General features: G+C 43.3%; 1 protein-coding gene across 4 annotated transcripts in view; it reads right to left on the reverse strand.

Moving 5' to 3' along the window:
* Window positions 1–1,131: 1,131 nt before the first annotated feature.
* Window positions 1,132–20,373, reverse strand: part of UPK3A (uroplakin 3A) — a 58,883-nt gene continuing 39,641 nt past the window's right edge. For 3 of the 4 annotated variants that reach the window (XM_075121272.1, XM_048824865.2, XM_075121277.1), the window contains 5 exons: window positions 9,782–9,937; window positions 6,241–6,520; window positions 5,365–5,447; window positions 3,972–4,104; window positions 1,132–2,945 (listed from right to left, as the gene is read on the reverse strand). In XM_075121272.1, coding sequence (XP_074977373.1) covers window positions 2,846–2,945; window positions 3,972–4,104; window positions 5,365–5,447; window positions 6,241–6,520; window positions 9,782–9,937 — 752 coding nt within the window. In that variant the 3' untranslated portion in view covers window positions 1,132–2,845. Of the gene's footprint in view, window positions 2,946–3,971; window positions 4,105–5,364; window positions 5,448–6,240; window positions 6,521–9,781; window positions 9,938–10,779; window positions 10,937–20,373 lie in introns of those variants that run through there. The other variant, XM_048824861.2, reaches the window with a different exon arrangement.

Here is a 20,373-nt window from a genome sequence, read left to right on the forward strand (position 1 = left end):
CAAAGTTGACTGCCGTTGATTTAGGAGATCTTCAGTAGATCTGTTAAATCGACACCCAGTGCATCGATCTCCCTGGTAGTGAAGACAAGCCCAAAGAGCTCTGTGTAAGCTCGAAAGCTTCTCTCTCTCACCGACAGAAGTTGGTCCAATAAAAGATATTATCTCACCTACCTTGTCTCTCCCACCTATGACAGTTTAGGTGTTTTATTACTTCTTCAGTTCTTTGATTAGGGAGAATGATTGGATGCAATAATAGGCAAGCTAATGCTACACTATCTTGTGAATCTCTTTCATAGGTCACTCTAATTCAGGGGTGGGCAAACTTTTTGGCCCGAGGGCCACATCTGGGTATGTGGCATTGTATGGCAGGCCATGAATGCTCACGAAATTTGGGGTTGAGGTGCGGGAGGGAGTGACAGCTCTGGCTGGGGGTGCAAGCTCTGGGTGGGGCAAGAAATGAGGAATTCAGGGTGTGGGAGGGGGCTCTGGGCTGGGGCAGGGAGTTGGGGTACAGGTGGGGGAGTAAGGGCTCCAGCTCATGGTGCAGGCTCTGGAGTGCAGGAGGGTGGGAGGTGGATCAGGACTGGGGCAGGGGGTTGCAGTGCTGGAAAGGGTCAGGGGAGCAGGCTCCAGGTGGCATTTGACTCAAGCAGCTCCCAGAAGCAGCAGCATGTTCCCCCTCCCACTCCTACATAGAGGCGTGGCTAGGCAGCTCTGTATGCTGCCCTGTCTGTAGGCGCTGCCCCTGCAGCTCCCATTGGCTGCAGTTGCTGGCCCATGGGAGCTGCGGGGGTGGCACTTGGGGCAGGGGCAGCATGCAGAGCCCCCTGGCTGCCCCTACACATAGGAGTCAGAGGAGGGATATGCTGCTGCTTCTGGGAGCCATGTGGTGCCACAGCACACGTGGAGCGGGTCAAGCCCCAGACCCCGCTCCCTGGCAGGAGCTTGAGGACTGGATTAAAACATCTGGAGGGCCGGATGTGGCCCCCGGCTTGTAGTTTGCCCACCCCTACTCTAATTGCAGTAGGCCACACCTATCTTTAACTGGATTATTCTGTCCTACAGACAAGAATTACACATATAACAATAGCCAGTAGGATGTCTAGGAAGAAACATTTTATTATGGTGAAGTTTTACATTAAAAGAATGCCCTTTGTACACTTCTCTAAGGAGTTTAACTGTTAAAAACCAGAAAAAATATGCTGTTTTTTTTCAATATATCTTAATGTAAAATTAACAAAGACTTGGGTAATTGTGCCAGTGATGTGTTTATTAGCCACCCGTTCTACTGGTGGCTTCAAAAAGATTGATATTTGCTAAACCGAGACAGGCTTAAACTGACTTCATCACTAGTCTATGACAAATTTATTATGTCAGTGACAGCTATGTGAATGTTATGAATACTTAGTTGGGTACAGTAGGAGTTGCTTATGTACACAGAGTTTATGAGAAGGCTTCAAGCTAGAGACATATTCAGTGCAACTTGGGAAGGCTAGTGGGAGGAGAAACTCAATGGTAGTATAATTTTTCCACTTATACTGGTCAGTGGGACAGAATTGTAGTGAAGGAAAGAAATACATGACCAGCTCGCTTCCAGCAGTATAAGGTGAGAATGTGCTGTTTAAAGAGTTCATGTTACTATAGTAGGATTAGCAGCTGATGGAACCAGCCAAACCCCCCTCCACTGTCATGGTGTATGAAGTGTCAAGGATATCCTAGCTCTCAATAGTAGAGGCTACATATTCCATCACCCAGCTTTCATTAAAAGTGACTTTGTCTCTCAGGCAGCATAACTTCCAGCCACTATTTTAGTTGAGAACACTAATCCTGGAGAGAGATAGAAGCTCTCTGAATATTTACAGCCCAGATTTTCTAGGGAGTTGGACACTAAGAACGTCCATAAGAAGTAGGGTTGCCTAGTTCTACTAAGAGAGAAATGCTTTAGTGTTGTATACCAGTGCTAGTCCACAGTTATGTAGAACTAGAGACCTGAAGTCTGGCCATTGCAGGGAAGTGCCATTTAAAAAAAAAAATTGTAAGGATGGTGCCAGGGGGGCTGTCTAGAGCTGAGAAAGTTGCTGATGCCCTATGCATTCATATCCCTCAGTTGTAGTTTCTAGCAGGTGGTTAGTTTGCCTCTACCCTTCTTTAAAAGAAATTTTGGTACTAAGAGCTTGATGTATCAGATCAGAGGCCAGCTGCTATCAAGCCTTTACTAAACTGCATACACTATTAAGTACTGTTCTCAATATAAAAGCCTTTCCTTACCTACATCACATTCTCACATACGTAAAAGCAGCTAAATAAGAATCAAAGGTTGAGCTCAGCTTTAGAACTTATTTAGCTTCTAACCTATAAACAAGGATAATTATGTACTAAAATAACCCTAGCCGCATGAACTTGAAAGTTGTGAGTATGTTACTCTAGCCCACACTAATACATTTGGTCATTTTCTCTCTCCTCCCACTAAGCCGGGCAGTCACTGAGGACTATGAACTGCATTCTAGAGTCAGAGCTCTCTACCACTCTTCATTTTTGGAAGTATGCAACCAAAAAATGGGTTAACTGTAGGATAGAAGTGCCATGAGCCTAATGACAAGATTACTTGGTGCCATAATCTGTGACTGCAGCCAAATGAAGATAGTGGTGCTATTCTCTGGGAGTTGAAAGAACACTATATGTTTAGAACACCTGTGCCATTCACCTTCAGTTACTGAACTTGAGTATCTAATCAATGTGACCTATTCAGAGTTCAGTAGAAAAGGGCAATTCTTTAATATTAGTACATTTGTAGGTGTTCAGTTGACGTTCAGCCATGGTAATGGACTCTTCTTTCCCTCAAGACTCACTGGTTCACTCCCTCAGAGCTGCCCTGAGATCTTGGTACACCCTGCTGGGTAGTCAGAGACTCGTGTGTGGTCTCTGTGGATGCCTCTCCTGCTGCCCTGCTTGAAGAGAAAGAGCTTTTAATTCTGATGGAGGTTTCTTAAGCTATAGGCCAGTCACAAAACTGATTTGAAAAAATTGAAGCATCACTTATCACCAAGCTTTATAAAAACCTACCCATCTTTTTTAGATGGTTGTTTCTCTTCAGTTATTTCATCTAGGACTTAATCCTATACTGTTTAGTCCAAAAGTCAGGCAGGATTCATGGCATGCAGGACTTTAAGACAGCAGTTCTAAGAATGAGATATCCCCCCTCCCCCACCCATTGGAAGAACAGTTGCAATGTCAAGGTTTTTAAGCTACGCCCTATGTAAGTTAGAGTTACCTAAAGAGTTCATTCCCCTAAGCCTCACAGGGCCTAAGTTGATCCTTGATTACTAGTTTTCTCCCCTCTAATAAGTCAAGAGGCCATTCACAGCAGCAGAGTCTGACAGGAGTCTACTCAAATTTTTACTCATTGCAGAGTGACAGTTGTCATTAGCATCTCTTGGGAGGCAGGAAGATCCAATGCCCAAGTAACCATCCTTAGCAGGTGCAGCATTTGGTCTATATTCCAGGTCATTAAGTCAACTCCCCAGCCTCCCTTTAGAACCTTGTACCCAGTTCAAGACACTAGAAGTTATTCCCATGTTCTCATAGCAAGACCACATTCAGACTGTAAGCAAGTGCAACTCCATGACTTATTGTGCTGCACCCACTTAAGTCAAGTGAGCACTAAGGCCAAGGTTCTAGTAAAACAGTGTGATTTAGTGTGTAGGAGGGACAGGTCACTAGCTTTCTTGGTCTGTTGTCATGACCCTACCTCTCAGGGGAAGATGCTGCTTTTAGGTGCAGATCAGAAGGTTGAGACACCTGTGCTCTTGATTTTAGTCTCCCTAACAACACTTGTTTATTACACTAGCTGAGAAGCTATAATTCCCAGCTTGAGACATTCATAATGAGGGGTCAGACCAGTCATTTGATGGGTTAGATACTTGGTGGTGATTAGTTCTGCACTCAGACTGTGAAGTGTAACGATAACTTACATGACAAAGAAGAATATGGAGGCAAGAAATCCAACAACTAGAAGGAACATAAGAGTGCTTAAGACTGATGTGATGACAATCATTCCTCCACTCCTTCGCCCAGGCCAGGTATCAATTGTTGAAGGCTGTTTTACTAGGAGAGGTGGGATGAAGAAAAAAAAATGACTGTACATATTTAGAGGTGCCAAGAGACCAGAAAGAGTGACTAAACAGCATGAACTAGGGAAGTTAATGGCTCAAGCCTTCCCCACCCCATAGTATCTGGTGTTACTTTTGAAGTCCATGTACTACTTTTCTTGGCATTTCAACATCCTTCATTTGAAATCTTGAAGTCTTTTACAGAATTAGTTTAAGCCTCAAAAATAGCCCTGGGTATATTTCCCTATATTACACTTTAAATAGAGGTATAGAGAGGTTAAGTGATTTATCTATCTAGTGACTGCAGCAGAGGCAGAAATAGAATCCAGACCTCAGCTCAAACCACTACACAAACAAAAAAAACCCCGTCTGTCACGTTTGGGCTTTTTGTCCTGAGAGCATCAGGGGAGGAGTAGTATTCCAGAGTTACCTCCACCACTTAAGCTTTATTAAAGCTTTTTTGGTAAGAGAGGACTGGAATTTCTCTTTAGCCAGCATCTTGGCAGAAAATGACTAAATGTCCTAAAGCATATTGTGACAGGGTTGGGCCAGATGGCTATAGGAGAGTAATTTTTTTTCGTTGAAGCAAAAGATATATTAGCCCCAGGCTAATAGGTCCCTTTTCCCTGGGTAAGGTAACAGGGAAGGTTCTAGAATAATCAGGAACCTTCTGGAGACAATTAAGACTGGCTGCAGGTGTTCTAATCAGCCTATCAAGAAGCTGCTAGAATCAATTAAGGCAGGCTAATCAGAGCACCTGGGTTTTAAAAAGGAGCTCACTTCAGTTTGTGGTGTGCATGTGAGGAGCTGGGAGCAAGAGGCACTAGGAGCTGAGAGTGAGAACGCGGACTGAGATGTACAAGCATTATCAGACACCAGGAGGAAGGTCCTGTGGTGAGGATAAAGAAGGTGCTGAGAGGAGGCCAAGGGAAAGTAGCCCAGGGAGTTGTAGCTGTCACACAGCTGTTCCAGGAGGCACTCTAGACAGCTGCATTCCACAGGGCCCTGGGCTGGAACCCAGAGTAGAGGTCGGGCCCGGGTTCCCCCCAAATCCTCCCAACTCCTGGTCAGACACGGGAGTCGTCGACTTGGACTGTGGGTTCAGAAAAACGGCCAAGCTGAGGGCTGCCGTGAAGCTCCAAGGCGAGCAAATCCGCCAATAAGTGCGAGACCCATCAAGGTAGAGCAGGAACTGTGTCACAATATTTATTTCTTCCCCAAGAGGGAGCAGTTGACCTTGGTATGAGGTACTTACCCCTACTGGTTTTCATTGGGTCAGACCAGAGAGTTTGGTCTTTCACAACACCTGCAACCACATCTACTAAGAGGTACTTAAACCTGGAAGCAGAGACAGGCAGGTTAATCATTCTAGCAAATGTTTTGACAATCTGGCACATAAACCAATCCAGTAGCTGCCAAAAAATGAAGACTAGGTAACATCTTTGTTAGAGATACATATAAAAAGAGACAGGCAATCAGGGGTGGCTGGCTGGCTAGTCCAGAAGTTTTAGAGGGGCAACAGAGGAGAGTTAGTACAAAATCCTCTCCCACCTGTCACATTAGGTTTTTCAGTTTGTTCTTGTGTGCTTGTTAACTGTGCTAGTTGTTGACAACCTTCCAACAGTAGTGTCTCCTAGTTAAATTCAGTATGATCTACACTAAGTTTCTGGGATGGTGTCCAAAGACTGGGTGCTGCAGGGCTCCCCTGCTACAGGAAAGCATGGAAGAGACAGTCAGATTACCAGCTGGTGTATTATACTAGAGCAGATGAGAATAAGAGCTCTGCAGGCACTGAGTCAGAGACATTCAATAGCTTCTACAAGAGCCAGTTAAGACAAGGATTAAGGATCTCACACTAACTTTGAGAAAGGTAGCCATTTAATTTAGTTTCAGCCCAGACACACCACTAGCCCTGAAGGGCTTAAGCAAGGGTGGGGCAGTGAAGGTTATCTTTGCGTTTGGCTCTACTAAGAGCCATCCTTAATGGAGCAGTGAGGGCTCTGTTCCTGCAGTTGAAAGGAACAGTTTCACTATTATCAGTTAGTGCAGCTTGCAAGTTAGTTTCATACCAAGTTAACCTTAGTGCCAAGTGCAAGGATACCCCTATCCAAAAGAGAATTGTGAACTATACCTGTATGTTGTATCCTCAGCAAGAGGTGGGTTACAGGCACCAGGGAAGTTTGGGTCATATAAACAAGTCACATCATCTCCCACTCTGAAGAGGTATTGTTTCAAGACATCTGAAACTTTTTTCAGATTTACAACATCAGCTAGCATGGGGGGTGATGCACAATTGGGCACATTAAACAATGCAGCCCTGTAAGGTCCAAGTTGTCCTCCGTTGGTGTCTTGGAAAGTGGTGTTGAGAGGTTTACTGCTATTGTCAATCACAGCTGAGCTTACAGTGCTTGCTGCAAGATAGATTGGATATTTCAGCATAACGTTTGTTACAAGTGCCCTTCCCATCCACCCAGTCAACACTGAACCCTCAGCTTTGTCAAAAGGAAGTACCCGAACAGACCCACCATGTTCAATTTTAACTTTTAGGGGCCCAACAGACCCTTTCCTTTGCCCCAGCCCCCAACTTCCCTGCTACATCACTAACAGCAGCCACAGTAGAGGCCAGAAGAGATAGACCCAAGACCAGCACTGGTGGTGGGAGGAAAGCACTTTCTGTAGCACCTGTTCTCCTGTCCCACCAAGCCATGAATCAGTTTACTTTTAGAGGCCTTGTTTGCCTCCACCACAAGAGGTGTAAGAAGCAACTGTGCTCCTATCTCCCCAATGGCTCCTGTAGCCGTCTGACAAGACGGCCTTGGGAAAGAGGGAGTGCCTCTGTGGGCTGCTCCGCTTCAGAGTGGAGTAAGTTGTCAGGGTGTATTGCCCCCAGACAGCCTGAAAAGGGACAGCTGAGGAAGCTTGGAAGGCTGGTTAATTAAACCAAGTCATCCCTCAAGTGACAAGCCAATAGTGGCTCCTGTAGGTGTCCTTCCCAGTGGGTGTTTGGGTCTGTGTGGCTACCCCAGCCTTCTGTGCTCCACTTCTGGGTGGGATGGGTGAATGCCTTGAAGCAAGAGGGCTGTAGGTATTTTCACTCACACAGAGGCTCTGTATGTCCTTCCTAGCATTAGATCAAAGGACTCTCAGGAGGCACACAGAGGGCCAGCTGTCAACACTACAGCAATCAGGAAGGGGCAGGGACCAGCCCAACAAGCTCTGCTGCTGCACTCCCAAAAACACACTTGTATTTGAGCCTCTGCCACTTTTAGTGGCTACAAATGCTCTCTCATTCCTGCCTCTGTAGGTGCTCCCCACCACAAGAACTGAGGAGCAGCCCCTACTGACAGCACAGTATGTGGGGATGGAACAGAATCCCTCCCCACCCCAGGGCCAACCTTCTCCTTAGCAGGCATCTTTGGGAAACCCACTACTTCATCCTCTCCCCTCACCATGCTGAGGTGGACACAAAATGCCGCTGCTCCTCTTCTCATGTCATGCAGCTGCTCTTCATAACTAGCCCCACCCCACACCCACTGGTGAATGTACCAAGGAGCAGGGGCAGGACTTATCCCTGCAGGAGGGAGAGGCAGCTGAGCCAAGCCCTCCCCCAAATATTTCAAATAGTGTAAGGCAATAGTCTGGCCTTTACTCACCCCAGTCCTCTCCTGCCCGCCAGGGACAGTCAGTACTGAGAGTGCAGCTGCACTAAGGCCCAGCTTTAAGCATTTGGATATGTCGTAATGCATTTAAATTTGCCAACCAGTCCCCACCCCCACAAGTCACCATGAAGTAGTATTGTGGTAGTTCATGGGCAAGTTTCATCTACCCCATAATGTAATCCCAGAAAAAAAATTCACATGTCAGACATTAGTAATAATGTGGCACTAATCAAGCCTCACACCTATCAGGGTTACCTTCTCAAATATTCAGTAGAGGATCTCTGCACATTATCAAGGCAGAGTGTGTTCCTCTGATGACAGGGAATAAGCCAAGTACTCCCAGGCTAGACAATGTACACAGTGTTCTGAGGAAGTTAAATCCATGTCAGTAATGCTTCCCCTCACCGTATGGGGTACCTTAGCATGATGAAACATGCTGCTTTCCAAGGCAGAGACAAAACTTTAAAGAAATTGTCCCAGTTCAACAAGTAGCCAGGAAAGGTTTCCTCATTTCAATGGCTGAATACAATTCCTCCAAGCAGAAGTTCTTCCTTTGTAGCTGTGCATGTGTTTTATTTATGGAGTGCACGCTATGGAATTTACTGTATGTAAAAGGGATAGAATAGTTTGAGAGGAGTTTCATAACAGATAGCTTTCAAGGTGGAATATTTTGAGACAAGCCACATGTCAGGAAAGTCTTTATAAAAAAAAACAAAACTTCTACAGGTAGAAGCCTGGAGCCATTATGAGACACAGTTGTGTTTTAGTACTAAGACATCCTATAATACCAGCACATTCACGGCTACCCAGGACAGTTGAGTCTGTTTCAGGAGTTCTCAAATATTCAGAGTTAAAGTTCTTTAGTAGTAAGGAAGCATCTCCACATCCATCCTTCCAGAATGCAGTAAGCCATGGGAGCCAGGGATATGCCTGCCAGCTAATTGAATTTCCTGGGCTATTAGTTTGTTACTGCCAGACTTACACAAGGTTTCATTTCCTGTGTCCGACTTAAGGAGAGAAAGAACCTTGTTACTGACACAGCTATAGTTGCTAAGCTGTTACATGGCTTAGTTGAGCCTACTATTTGTATTCAACATACATTCTTTGAAGGAAGAAAAGGAGTACTTGTGGCACTTAGAGACTAACAAACTTATTTGAGCATAAGCTTTTGTGAGCTACAGCTTACTTCATCGGATGGCTTATGCTCAAATAAATTTGTTAGTCTCTAAGATGCCACAAGTACTCCTTTTCTTTTTGTGAATACAGACTAACATGACTGCTACTTTGAGACCTATTCTTTGAAGGCTCATCCTTCTTTGCCTAGACTCGAGCCTCCTGATATTAACTTGGCTCTGCTGACGTCCACTTAGCACTCAAGTGTTGCTAAATTGACTGCCCCTACAGTTTGCATCCTTTAACAGCAAAGTTGGAAGAAGCCGCAATCCAAGCATCCTTTTTACTACCCTCACCAGGAAGTCACCTCATCTTTTCCCCTCATTAGAAAGTGTACTCATGTTTGAGCAGTCCAGTTAACTCACCTGATGCTGAGTGGATCAGAACAGACAAGGACCAGTCATGTACAACATTAGTAGTTAGAGCACCCATGACTAGTGGACAATAGTCAACATGCTTGGTTCTTGTCTATGCTGACCAGTCAGCCATAGGCAATATAATATCAGCCCACTTCATTGTTATGCTGAAGTGCTAGAACTAAAGTTTTTGTTAAGACCAGTCCTAGCAGAGAACAGACCATCAACTGGTATAGATCAGCAGGGCTCCATTAAAGCTAATAGAGGTATACCACTTTACACTCTCTGAGGAACTGGCTTTTGTTCTATATGTACTTTAGCCCTTGTTCTCTTTGCCCTGGCTTCCAATTACAAGTGGGCACTTGTCACACACACACTGCCACCAGAAGTGGAGGTCATAGAGTTTTAAAGAATTACATTATGTAGTTTCAAAGAGGGCAGGGGAGAGAAAGGAAAAAGAAAGGAAATAAAACCAGATACTTACCAGAGTCAGCCATTGCATACAAGTAGACCATATAGGAGCTACCTGGAGACAGTGAATCATCAAACATACAGAAAGGTTTCTCTAGAGCAATTGTAGTAAGGGTAGGATTGTTTGTAGCAAGTTTGGGGTTTGCAATCTGAGGCCTCAAATTCTGAGCTAGAAGAAACAGGAAATAGAAGTGTAATATTTAATCAGTTTCCCCTCCTCCCTCAGACATAAGACCCTTTCAAATAAAACGTGGCTTTGGACCCTGTACTGGGAATACTTCTGAGTCATGCTCCATCCCTTTTACACCCCACTCTTCTTTCTGGAAAGAGAGCAAAGCCACAAGCAATACAGTCACTTCTCGCAACCTCTGGATACAGTTAGTGCTAGTAAGGAACTCATGGGAAGATCTATTATATCCTCCCTAGTGGGAATAGAGAGCAATTTCAGCAAGCCCTGAGCAGAGGAACAGAAGAGGGTACATTCAGTCTCTAGGTCTCCTGAATTAGAAGGGGGAAAAAAGCAGTTTGAGATTAGAGCAATACTGAAAATATGGTCTTGAAAAAAAGAAAAAAAAAGCGCATACACATGCAAGTAGGGATTAGTACTAGACTCTCCCACCTCACCCCATCCCCAAGTCTTCCAGGGCAGTATAAGCAACAACCCCTGCAAAAAGTTTTATACTCAAGGCTGAGTCTGGCGACGCTTCTCACTCTCCCCCCTCCCCCAGTTTCCCTACTACTTCAAACACCAGACTAACTCAGAAGAAAGACAAGACTCAGTTTGCTTGGGACTGCTTTATCGCTTGAAGCAAAGCAATTTAAATACAGATTTACAATCCCTGATCATCCCAGCTCTTCCCCCAAAACCCAGCGGGTAGGGGGAAGACACCTAAAGCCTTAAAATTAAAAAAGGGGAAATAAAAACAGTTAATTGTTTGTGATCACAGACCAAAAAGTGAGAAGGACTTAAATCTCAGTGGGAGAGATTACAGGCAGACAGATACCACTTACCCACACACAGCTGCCCTAGCCAGCAAAGAGCTAGCACAACCCAATGGCCCTGCATGCTCAGGTACTGTAGAGAACCCCCCACAAAAACTATGCTAGAGAATAGCTGTTGCCTAAAATCACTCTCCTAGCTCGTTGCTTTGTATCCTCTGCACTTGGACCGAACACACCTGAATCTCCTCACCTGCCAGTAAGTAACCTGCAGTGTTGTGCCCTAACTAACCGGACAGCCTCTCCCTCCAGCCAATCAGCAGCTAGCTTTCCACTCCCTCTCTCAGCCTATTTGCATGCCTTCCCCCCCCCCCCCCCCCCCAGCACACACAGGTGTATCCAGGCTGCCGGGGATAGAGACCTTGTCCCTGCCCAACAGGACTAGCTCACAAGGCTTGGAGAGAGGCGCAGTCCATCTCCCACAGGTGCAGCTGCAAGGTGTTTCCATCATCCCTTTAAATGGCTTTGGTCCTGCCCTATTGTTTCCCTTTCACACCTGCTGAGAAAGGGAGCTGAGATCATTTGTTTGAGGGTGTGGGATTGAGGTAGGCCTAAGAAGAAGCCCAAATTGGGGGGAGAGGTGGGGAGGGACTGACTATCTGAATCCTGATTCTGATCTAATTTTTGAAATGGTCCCCTGTCTGAAGCCAAATTCAGAATTTATCTAGCCATGAATTTAGGGGTCAAAATCCAGCTCTGAATTTTGCTTCTTGAAGTTATCTTGTACAAAAAACACAATGGATCTGATTCCTGTTATACCAATGTGAATCTGAGGTAAATTCACTGAAGTCAATGGAACTGCACCAATGACAAACCAGTGTGAGAGAATTGGACCTGATTTATTGAATTATTGAAGTGGGACGATCGTATGCCTTCCTCATTATGTACTGCTGTCATTGATGATATAGGGGGTTCCAGTTCTGATCATGGAGCTGATAATCCCATACTTTAAAATAAACAAAACAAAGCAAAACAACCATCCCAGTTCCTTAAAAAAATATACAGCATTAGTGGGCCAAATTATTCTTGAAGCCATTGCACTTACTACAGATTTATACCACTATCATTATGATCCAACTTTTTCTGCCTAACTGTATTTTTTTAGGATAAACCAATTGCTCCTGAAAACTGTGTGAAATTGTCATCAAACATTTATAATATAGCTTCTTTCTTCTATGTGTCTCATTCTATGTCACATTTTGTATGTCAGTTTAAATGTATTAGGTTTGAATCTCCTCTCACACCACTGTTACAAGGGTACAGTATAACTCAGGGCTCGGCAACCTTTCAGAAGTGGTGTGCTGAGTCTTCATTTATTAACTCTAATTTAAGGTTTCGCGTGCCAGTAATACATTTTAACATTTTTAGAAGGTCTCTTTCTATAAGTCTATAATATATAACTAAACTATTGTTGTATTTAAAGTAAATAAGGTTTTTTAAAAAATATTTAAGAAGCTTCATTTAAAATTAAATTAAAATGCAGATCTTATCAGTTTAGTGCAGGGGTCTCAAACACGTGGCCTGTGGGCCGCATGCAGCCTGCGGGGTTCTTTTGTGCGGCCCGCCAAGCTCCGGACCCCGGGCTGGCAGCTGAGCCCTCCGGACTGGTGGCCAGGAACTGGGGCCGGCAGCGGGATGAGCAGGGCCAGCGGACGGAATCCCAGCTGGCAGGGGGCCGGCGAATGGTACCGCAGGCCAGCAGCGGAGCCCCTGGGACTGGTGGCCAGGACCCGGGCAGTCTGAGTGCCACTGAAAATCAGTTCATGTGCCGCCTTTGGCACGCGTGCCATAGGTTGCCTACCCCTGATATAACTACACTGACTACAGGGAGTTATTCCTAATTTACGTGGGTATCTGTGTGACCAGACTCTGTCCCAGTGTTTCTTACAACACACTAATGTATTCTGGGCCAAATTCTGTGCTAGAACACCTCCATTGAATTCAGTAAAGATACACGAGAAGAGAATTCATCCCTCTGACTTTTATTTTCTGTGATGCTATTTGATAACATTTGCACTGGGAGATTTGTTTCCACAACCTTTTTATTGATCTGCTAAAGAGCATTTTTGTCCATTAATGTATAACATAAGGCAATACATATAATACATAGGGAAGAAGGCCAAAAATGAAAAAAATTCTGAATAATCAGCAGAAACAGAGTTTACTGAACCCCAGGTTCCCTTCATCCTTCAGTCAAGCCAGTGCTTTCTTAAACAACTAGCCCTTTTAAAGCTGATCTCAAATTCCTCACTCAGGTAAAACTCCCAGTGTGAGTTTTGATAAGCTCAGGAGTGTGGAGTCAGACACATCATTTGCAGAATTTCCAAATTAAGTGAGGGAATCAAGGAAATCAGAGATGAAAAATCCTCTATTTCATCTCGTGCACCATTATCACTGAATGATTATTCCCCATGGTACATTTTCCTGCATTTTAACAAAAAATCAGATAAGAATAAAAGTAAAACAAAAATCAACAAATTAAGTCCCAGAAAAAGCGTTCATATTAATTTCAGTTTTACAATAATAATAATTTGCTTTGATTTGTAATGATCAAACAGATAAATCCCACAGAGTTCTGCCTGAGTGAGGATTGTGGTATCTGTTCCTCAGGCCCTGATGCTGCAAAGACTTATACAGGTGCTTAATTTTACTACCATGAGCAGTTCCATTGATTTCAACGGGACTGCTCATAGTAGCAAAGTTAAGCACCTGTGTAAGTGTTTTCAGGATAGGGGCCTTATTCATTATTTTTCATAAGGAGAAATACAGGGAGATTTATTTATTCAGATTTATTCAGGTTTAGTTTAATATGAAGTCATCTTATCTTTCAGTGTAGCTGAAAACACACAAGCTGAACAAGAAGTTGGACTGAGTGGACCTGTTGGCTCTGAAGTTTTACATTGTTTTGTTTTTGAGTGAAGTTATGTAACAAAAAAAAATCTACATTTGTAAGTTGCACTTTCACGACAAAGAGATTGCACTACAGTACTTGTATGAGGTGAATTGAAAAATACTATTGCTTTTGTTTATCATTTTTACAGTACAAATATTTGTAATAAACAATATATAATTTTATTTCAATTACAATACAGAATACTATATGAAAATGTAGAAAAACATCCAAAATATTTAATAAATTTCAATTGGTATTCTATTATTTAACAGTGCGATTAAATCTGCGATGAATCGTGATTAATTTTTTTAATCCCGATTAATTTTTTTGAGTAAATCGTGTGAGTTAACTGAGATTAATCGACAGCCCTAGTCAAAATAAATACAGGTCAAATTCTCTTCTCAATTACATCAATATAAATCCATACTAACTGCCTTCCATGATGTTATTATGGTCTTACGTCAGTGTAAAAGAGGATGAAATCTAACCCTAAATTGGGGCTCCTCTGTTGGCACAGATAGATAATAGGTTTCAGAATTATGATGGAGCTAAGAGTGCTTGTTGTACTATTTTTCTACCTCTGTTTCAGATACATTTAAACATGAAATAATTTTAAAATAATTCAATATACACAATAATGTTCTCAGCCAATCGCTAAGACAAACAAGTTTGTTTACATTTACAGGAGATACTGCTGCCCACTTCTTATTTACAATGTCACCAGAAAGTGAGAACAGGCATTTGCATGGCACTTTTGTAGCTGGCATTGCAAGGTATTTATGTGCCAGATATGCTAAACATTCGTAGGCCCTTCAAGCTTCAGCCACCATTCCAGAGGACATGCTTCCAAGCTGATGATGAGCATTAAAAAAAAAATGTGTTAATTAAATTTGTGACTGAACTCCTTGGGGGAGAATTGTATGTCCCCTGTTCTATTTTACCCTCATTCTGCCATATATTTCATGTTATAGCACTCTCAAATGATGACCTAGCACGTTGTTCATTTTAAAAATGCTTTCACTGCAGATTTGACAAAATGCAAAGAAGGTACCTATGTGAGATTTCTAAAGATAGCTATAGCACTCGACCCAAGGTTTAAGAATCTGAAGTGCATTCCAAAATCTGAGAGGCACAGGTGTGGAGCATGCTTTCAGATGTCCTAAAAGAGCAACACTCCGATGCAAAAACTACAGAACCCGAACCACCAAAAAAGAAAATCAACCTTCTTCTGGTGGCATCTGACTCAGATAATGAAAATGAACATGAGTCAGTCAACACTGCTTTGGATTGTTATTAAGCAGAACCCGTCATCAGCATGGACACGTGTAGCCTGGAATGGTGGTTGAAGCATGAAGGAACATATGATTCTTTAGCACATCTGGCAAGTAAATGTCTTGCGATGCCGGCTACAACAGTGCCATGAGAACGCCTGTTCTCACTTTCAGGTGACATTGTAAATAAGAAGCAGGCACCATTATCTTCTGCAAATGTAAACAAACTTGTTTGTCTGAGCGATTGGCTGAACAAGAAGTAGGACTGAGTAAACTTGCAGGCTCTAAAATTTTACATTGTTTTATTCTTGAATGCAGTTTTTTTTTACATAATTCCATATTTGTAAGTTCAACTTGTTTTTTTACCCCTTTTAGCCTTGCCCAGAGACTTTCAACAAGTCTCTCTCTTATTTGTATCTCAGCCTCAGTCCAAGTGTATACATTTTTAACATATAAGGCAAAACCTCCTCCCTTTTTTTCTGCCTGTCCTTCCTGAGCAAACTGTACCTTTCTATACCAGTATTCCAGTCATGAGTATTATCCCACCAAGTCTCAGTGATGCCAACTATGTCATAGTTGTGTTTATTTACTAGCATTTCGAGTTCTTTCTGCTTATTCCCCATACTTCTCGCATTAGTTTTCAGACATCTAAGAAACTGATTTGATTTCCCACCCCCAGTTCTGTCTTGTCTGTCCCTTATTTCTGCTATAACAGCCCATGCTTCCCCCCGCAGATTCCGACCCTCCTCCCAGGTCTCCATGTTTTTGACTTACCTGTGGGCTTTGGTCACCTGTCCCCGTCGATTCTAGTTTAGGCAAAATTCTGCTCTCTGTGACAAAGGCATACATCCATAATAACTCTATTGGCTGCAGTGGAGTTGTTCCAGAATTGCACAAGTATAACTTAGAGCAGAAATTTGGTCCTGTTGCTCCAATGGGGATTCTGGATTTCCATAGAGATTTATATTGATTTCTTCCCCAGTGCTCACTTTGGCACAGGAAGGTAACATCAGAAATCTTAATCCAGAGATCTGATGAGGTTCAATAAGGATAAGTGCAGGGTCCTGCACTTAGGACGGAAGAACCCAATGCACAGCTACAGACTAGGGACCGAATGGCTAGGCAGCAGTTCTGCGGAAGAGGACCTAGGGGTGACAGTGGACGAGAAGCTGGATATGAGTCAGCAGTGTGCCCTTGTTGCCAAGAAGGCCAATGGCATTTTGGGATGTATAAGTAGGGGCATAGCGAGCAGATCGAGGGACATGATCGTCCCCCTCTATTCGACATTGGTGAGGCCTCATCTGGAGTACTGTGTCCAGTTTTGGGCCCCACACTACAAGAAGGATGTGGATAAATTGGAGCGAGTCCAGCGAAGGGCAACAAAAATGATTAGGGGTCTGGAACACATGACTTATGAGGAGAGGCTGAGGGAACTGGGATTGTTTAGTCTGCAGAAGAGAAGAATGAGGGGGGATTTGATAGCTGCTTTCAACTACCTGAGAGGTGGTTCCAGAGAGGATGGTTCTAGACTATTCTCAGTGGTAGAAGAGGACAGGACAAGGAGTAATGGTCTCAAGTTGCAGTGGGGGAGGTTTAGGTTGGATATTAGGAAAAACTTTTTCACGAAGAGGGTGGTGAAACACTGGAATGCGTTACCTAGGGAGGTGGTGGAATCTCCTTCCTTAGAAGTTTTTAAGGTCAGGCTTGACAAAGCCCTGGCTGGGATGATTTAATTGGGGATTGGTGCTGCTTTGAGCAGGGGGTTGGACTAGATGACCTCCTGAGGTCCCTTCCAACCCTGATATTCTATGATTCTATGATTCTAACATATGGGTCAAAATTAGGGCTGTCAAGCGATTAAAAAAATTAATCGCAATTAATTGCACAATTAAAAAATTAATCACAATTAATTGCAAGATTAATCACACTGTTAAACAACAATAGAATACAGACTACAGACTGGCTACAGACTGGTTAACCTAGTGAGAAGGGCTTTAAACTAGGATCGACGGGGGCAGGTGACCAAAGGCCACATATCTGGCCTCAGCACTCTTACTGAAGGAATATCGGGACTCATAAAAACCATCCTCCAATCACTCACCATAAAAAGGGCCAGCTTTCTCCAGGACACAACCGACTTCCTCCACAAACTCTGCAACATTAACTATCTCCCTCAAAACACCATCCTTGCCACCATGGATGTCACTTCCCTATACACCAACATCCTTCACAACGAAGGCATAGCTGTCTGCTTCAAATATTTATAAGACAATGGACAACCCTCAAATCTCCACCCCAAATACATCGCCAACCTCATCCATTTCATCCTCGGCCATAACAATTTTACATTCAACAACAAACACTTTGTCCAAAGCATGGACATCATGGTAGCGGCTTTATTGATCGGTTCAAGAAAGGCATTTCATAAGCAATGGGTAGCATGGATGAGAGTGCAGAAACAGCTGTGGAAGAAATGGACAGTTGAGTGATCACGGCTGGGCAGAGAGTGACACTGACATAGGTCATGTCTACATTTGAGCTGGTAGGTGTGATTCCCAGCTCAAGTAGACATACTCGATCTAGCACCTAAAAGAGCAGTGTGACCATTTGTGGCAGTTCAGGCTTGCCACCTGCATCAGTGCAGCCACACTGCTATCTTTAGGTGCTAGCTTGAGCACACATTGCACAGATACATCTACATGAGCTGGGAATCACACCTGCCAGATCAAATGTAAACGTATCTATAGACAAAAATGGGTAAGCGCAGAGGTGTAGAGCTGTGGAGGGTCATGAATGTGAAGAGACGAAGCTGACATTTGATGCACTGGAAAATGAAGAGCTAGTGGAAGGATTTAAAGTGGGGATGATGTAGTTGGAGAAACAGCTAAGGAAGATTATTTTTATCAGCTATAGTTTATGGACTAGTGCAGTGATGTGGGTGTAGGGAAGGCAGCAGCAGTCAAGATGTGAGAGACTGAAAGGCTGAGATGGAGAAGCGATTTGCCTTTGTATCAACTGTAGAAGAGTGCCTTAGCCACTGGGCTACAGGAATTGTGGTGTGGATATTTCTCACTCTCTCCTGTTGAAACTATTCCACTGTGTATAAATAATTAAACAGTCATTGGAGCAGGGTCTTGGGTCTCCCATAGCCTAGGGTACAGAGTCAGTCTCACACTCTCTCTCTCGTCCAATGACTATTAATTGTCATTCATAATGACATAATGAATAGTCATTGGCCAGGAAAAGACCATGAGACTGATTCTACAGCTTGGTGGGTAGGCTAGTCACCTAGGCTGCCGGAAACACAAGTTCAAATCTTTTCTCTACATCAGGCAGAGGAGGGAATTAAACCTGAATCTCCTCCAACCCAGACAAGTGCCTTAACCACTAAGCTAAAGGTCACAACTGATCTTCTCTTTGCCCCTGACCCTGGTAACCTACTTCTCTTTCCCCTTCTCTTCGTGTTTGGTGAATCTAATCCTTTGCTTCTGTCAAAATCAGAATGAAAATGTTCAGGTCAAATCAAAGTGAAATGTTTCATTTTAATGCAATTCAAAAAAAATTTCCACTTTTCAATTCCCCCAAAACTTTTGAAAATTTTCATTTTTGGTTTGACGCAAAACAAAACTTTTAAAAAATTTATTTATTTTTCAAAATTGCCAGTGAACCAAAAAATCCATTATATGCCCAGCTCTAGTCTGCAGTCTCCTGCATATACTTTTGGCTTCTTGGGAGCATGGCTTCTTGTCCACTGCTACCTCTGGGACCCCTCCATAAGGGGGAATTCTACAACACAGGGGAAGCGCCACTGTTACTTGGCTCATTACAGGAATTTCCAGATAAAATTTTATGGTCCGTGTTAGCAGGAGATCAGATTAGGTAATCATAATGATCTCTTCTTGCCTTAAAATCTAGGAATCTCAAAAAGTTAGTGCAGCCTCAGGATGCATTCACTTTTTCACAGGTTTCCTGCCTCCCCAGTTCTTTACCTTACTATGCATAAGTCCTGAGCCCCAGCCATGGACTCTGGGGAAAAGGAAAATGTTATTATGAAAGCAGCCAACTCCTTCCTTTCAGCACAGAAATAGAGAGTTCCATGCTGAGCGCATCCTATCTGTATACAGATCTAGGCAGCATAACTCACTGAGCCATTGATCTCCCTAACTCAAAAATCTTTTATGTGTCCGTGAGGAAATAGTAGACAGTTCTTAAGAGAGACTCATGGTCTTTTTTTTTTATCATCTAATGAAAACCATTTTGTGCAAATTAAAGATCAGACGAGGAAGCATGAGGAAATGAAAGACAGACTTTTACATAAGAGGCCAGACCCGCAGCTGATGTAAGTTAGTATAGCTCCACTGAAATCACTCTACACCAAATGAGGATCTGGCCCCAGGTATTTCTTGTGTTCCTAACAAAACTCATGTAAGAGATCTTATTGCTGCAGTAAAATCTAACAATTTTGAAACTTTGAAACATCTGTAACATGGAGCAGCTAGGAGTTAAAAATGAAAGTTCACTTTGTTGTGTTTAGACTGAGTTGTTATTTCCTGTGATGAGGAAATGGGTTAGAATCTAATTTTGTGTTTTATGCATTTTGTGCTGTTAAAAGCCACTAAGAAACAATGTCAAAATACTCGTCCCTTTGCAAAATTTCTGGGCCTATGTGACAGTATAGATAACCCCAGTATAGTGTAAGCCCCCTTTACTGGCTGAAACCTGTTCAGACACTGTACCTTAGGCAAGTTGTTTAAACTCTCTGCCCCAATTTCCTCACCTGGAAAATAGGGATAATAATAGTTACCTACTTTGGGGAACTCATTATTGATTTAGGGCCTGTTTCTACCATCAGTTACACTAGGAGAAGTAAATTCTGATTGAAGCTAATTGAGTTACACAGGTGTAAAACTGTGTGAGAAGAGAACCAGGTCTAGTGGTTGCAAAGTTCTCTGATGATGAAATGCATTGTGCATAAAGCCCAAACAGTCTGGCTTTTTATGAGGAACTAAGCAGGAGTGGGGTGGAATGGGATGGAATACACCCACCCAACCTGCAAATAGGCTATGATGATGCCCATGTCAGGGTTTTAGTCTCTGGATTCATGCAGGAGTGGATCTTGGTGGCAATTCTTCTAGCCCACCCCCATGTACCTCCTCTATGATGGCATATTTTGAGTCAGTGCAATAACACTCTCACAGCCCAGCATGCCTAAAATTGGGTTCTGCAATAAGAAATTAACATGCACAAATATGATGGAGGAAGATAGCTGTCATGAAAGACAAGACCTGGGGTCAGATCCTCAGCTGCTGTAAACTGGCACTGAAGCCAATCAGGCTATGCCAATTTATACAGGCCCAGGACCTCTTCAGTTCCCAAAACAAAAAAGAAAATTGTCCAACACTTTCCTTTCCCATTAATCTCAACCCTATTAGGCCCGTCCCT

Source organism: Caretta caretta, chromosome 1, assembly GCF_965140235.1.
Source record: "Caretta caretta isolate rCarCar2 chromosome 1, rCarCar1.hap1, whole genome shotgun sequence".
Taxonomy (NCBI): domain Eukaryota; kingdom Metazoa; phylum Chordata; order Testudines; family Cheloniidae; genus Caretta; species Caretta caretta.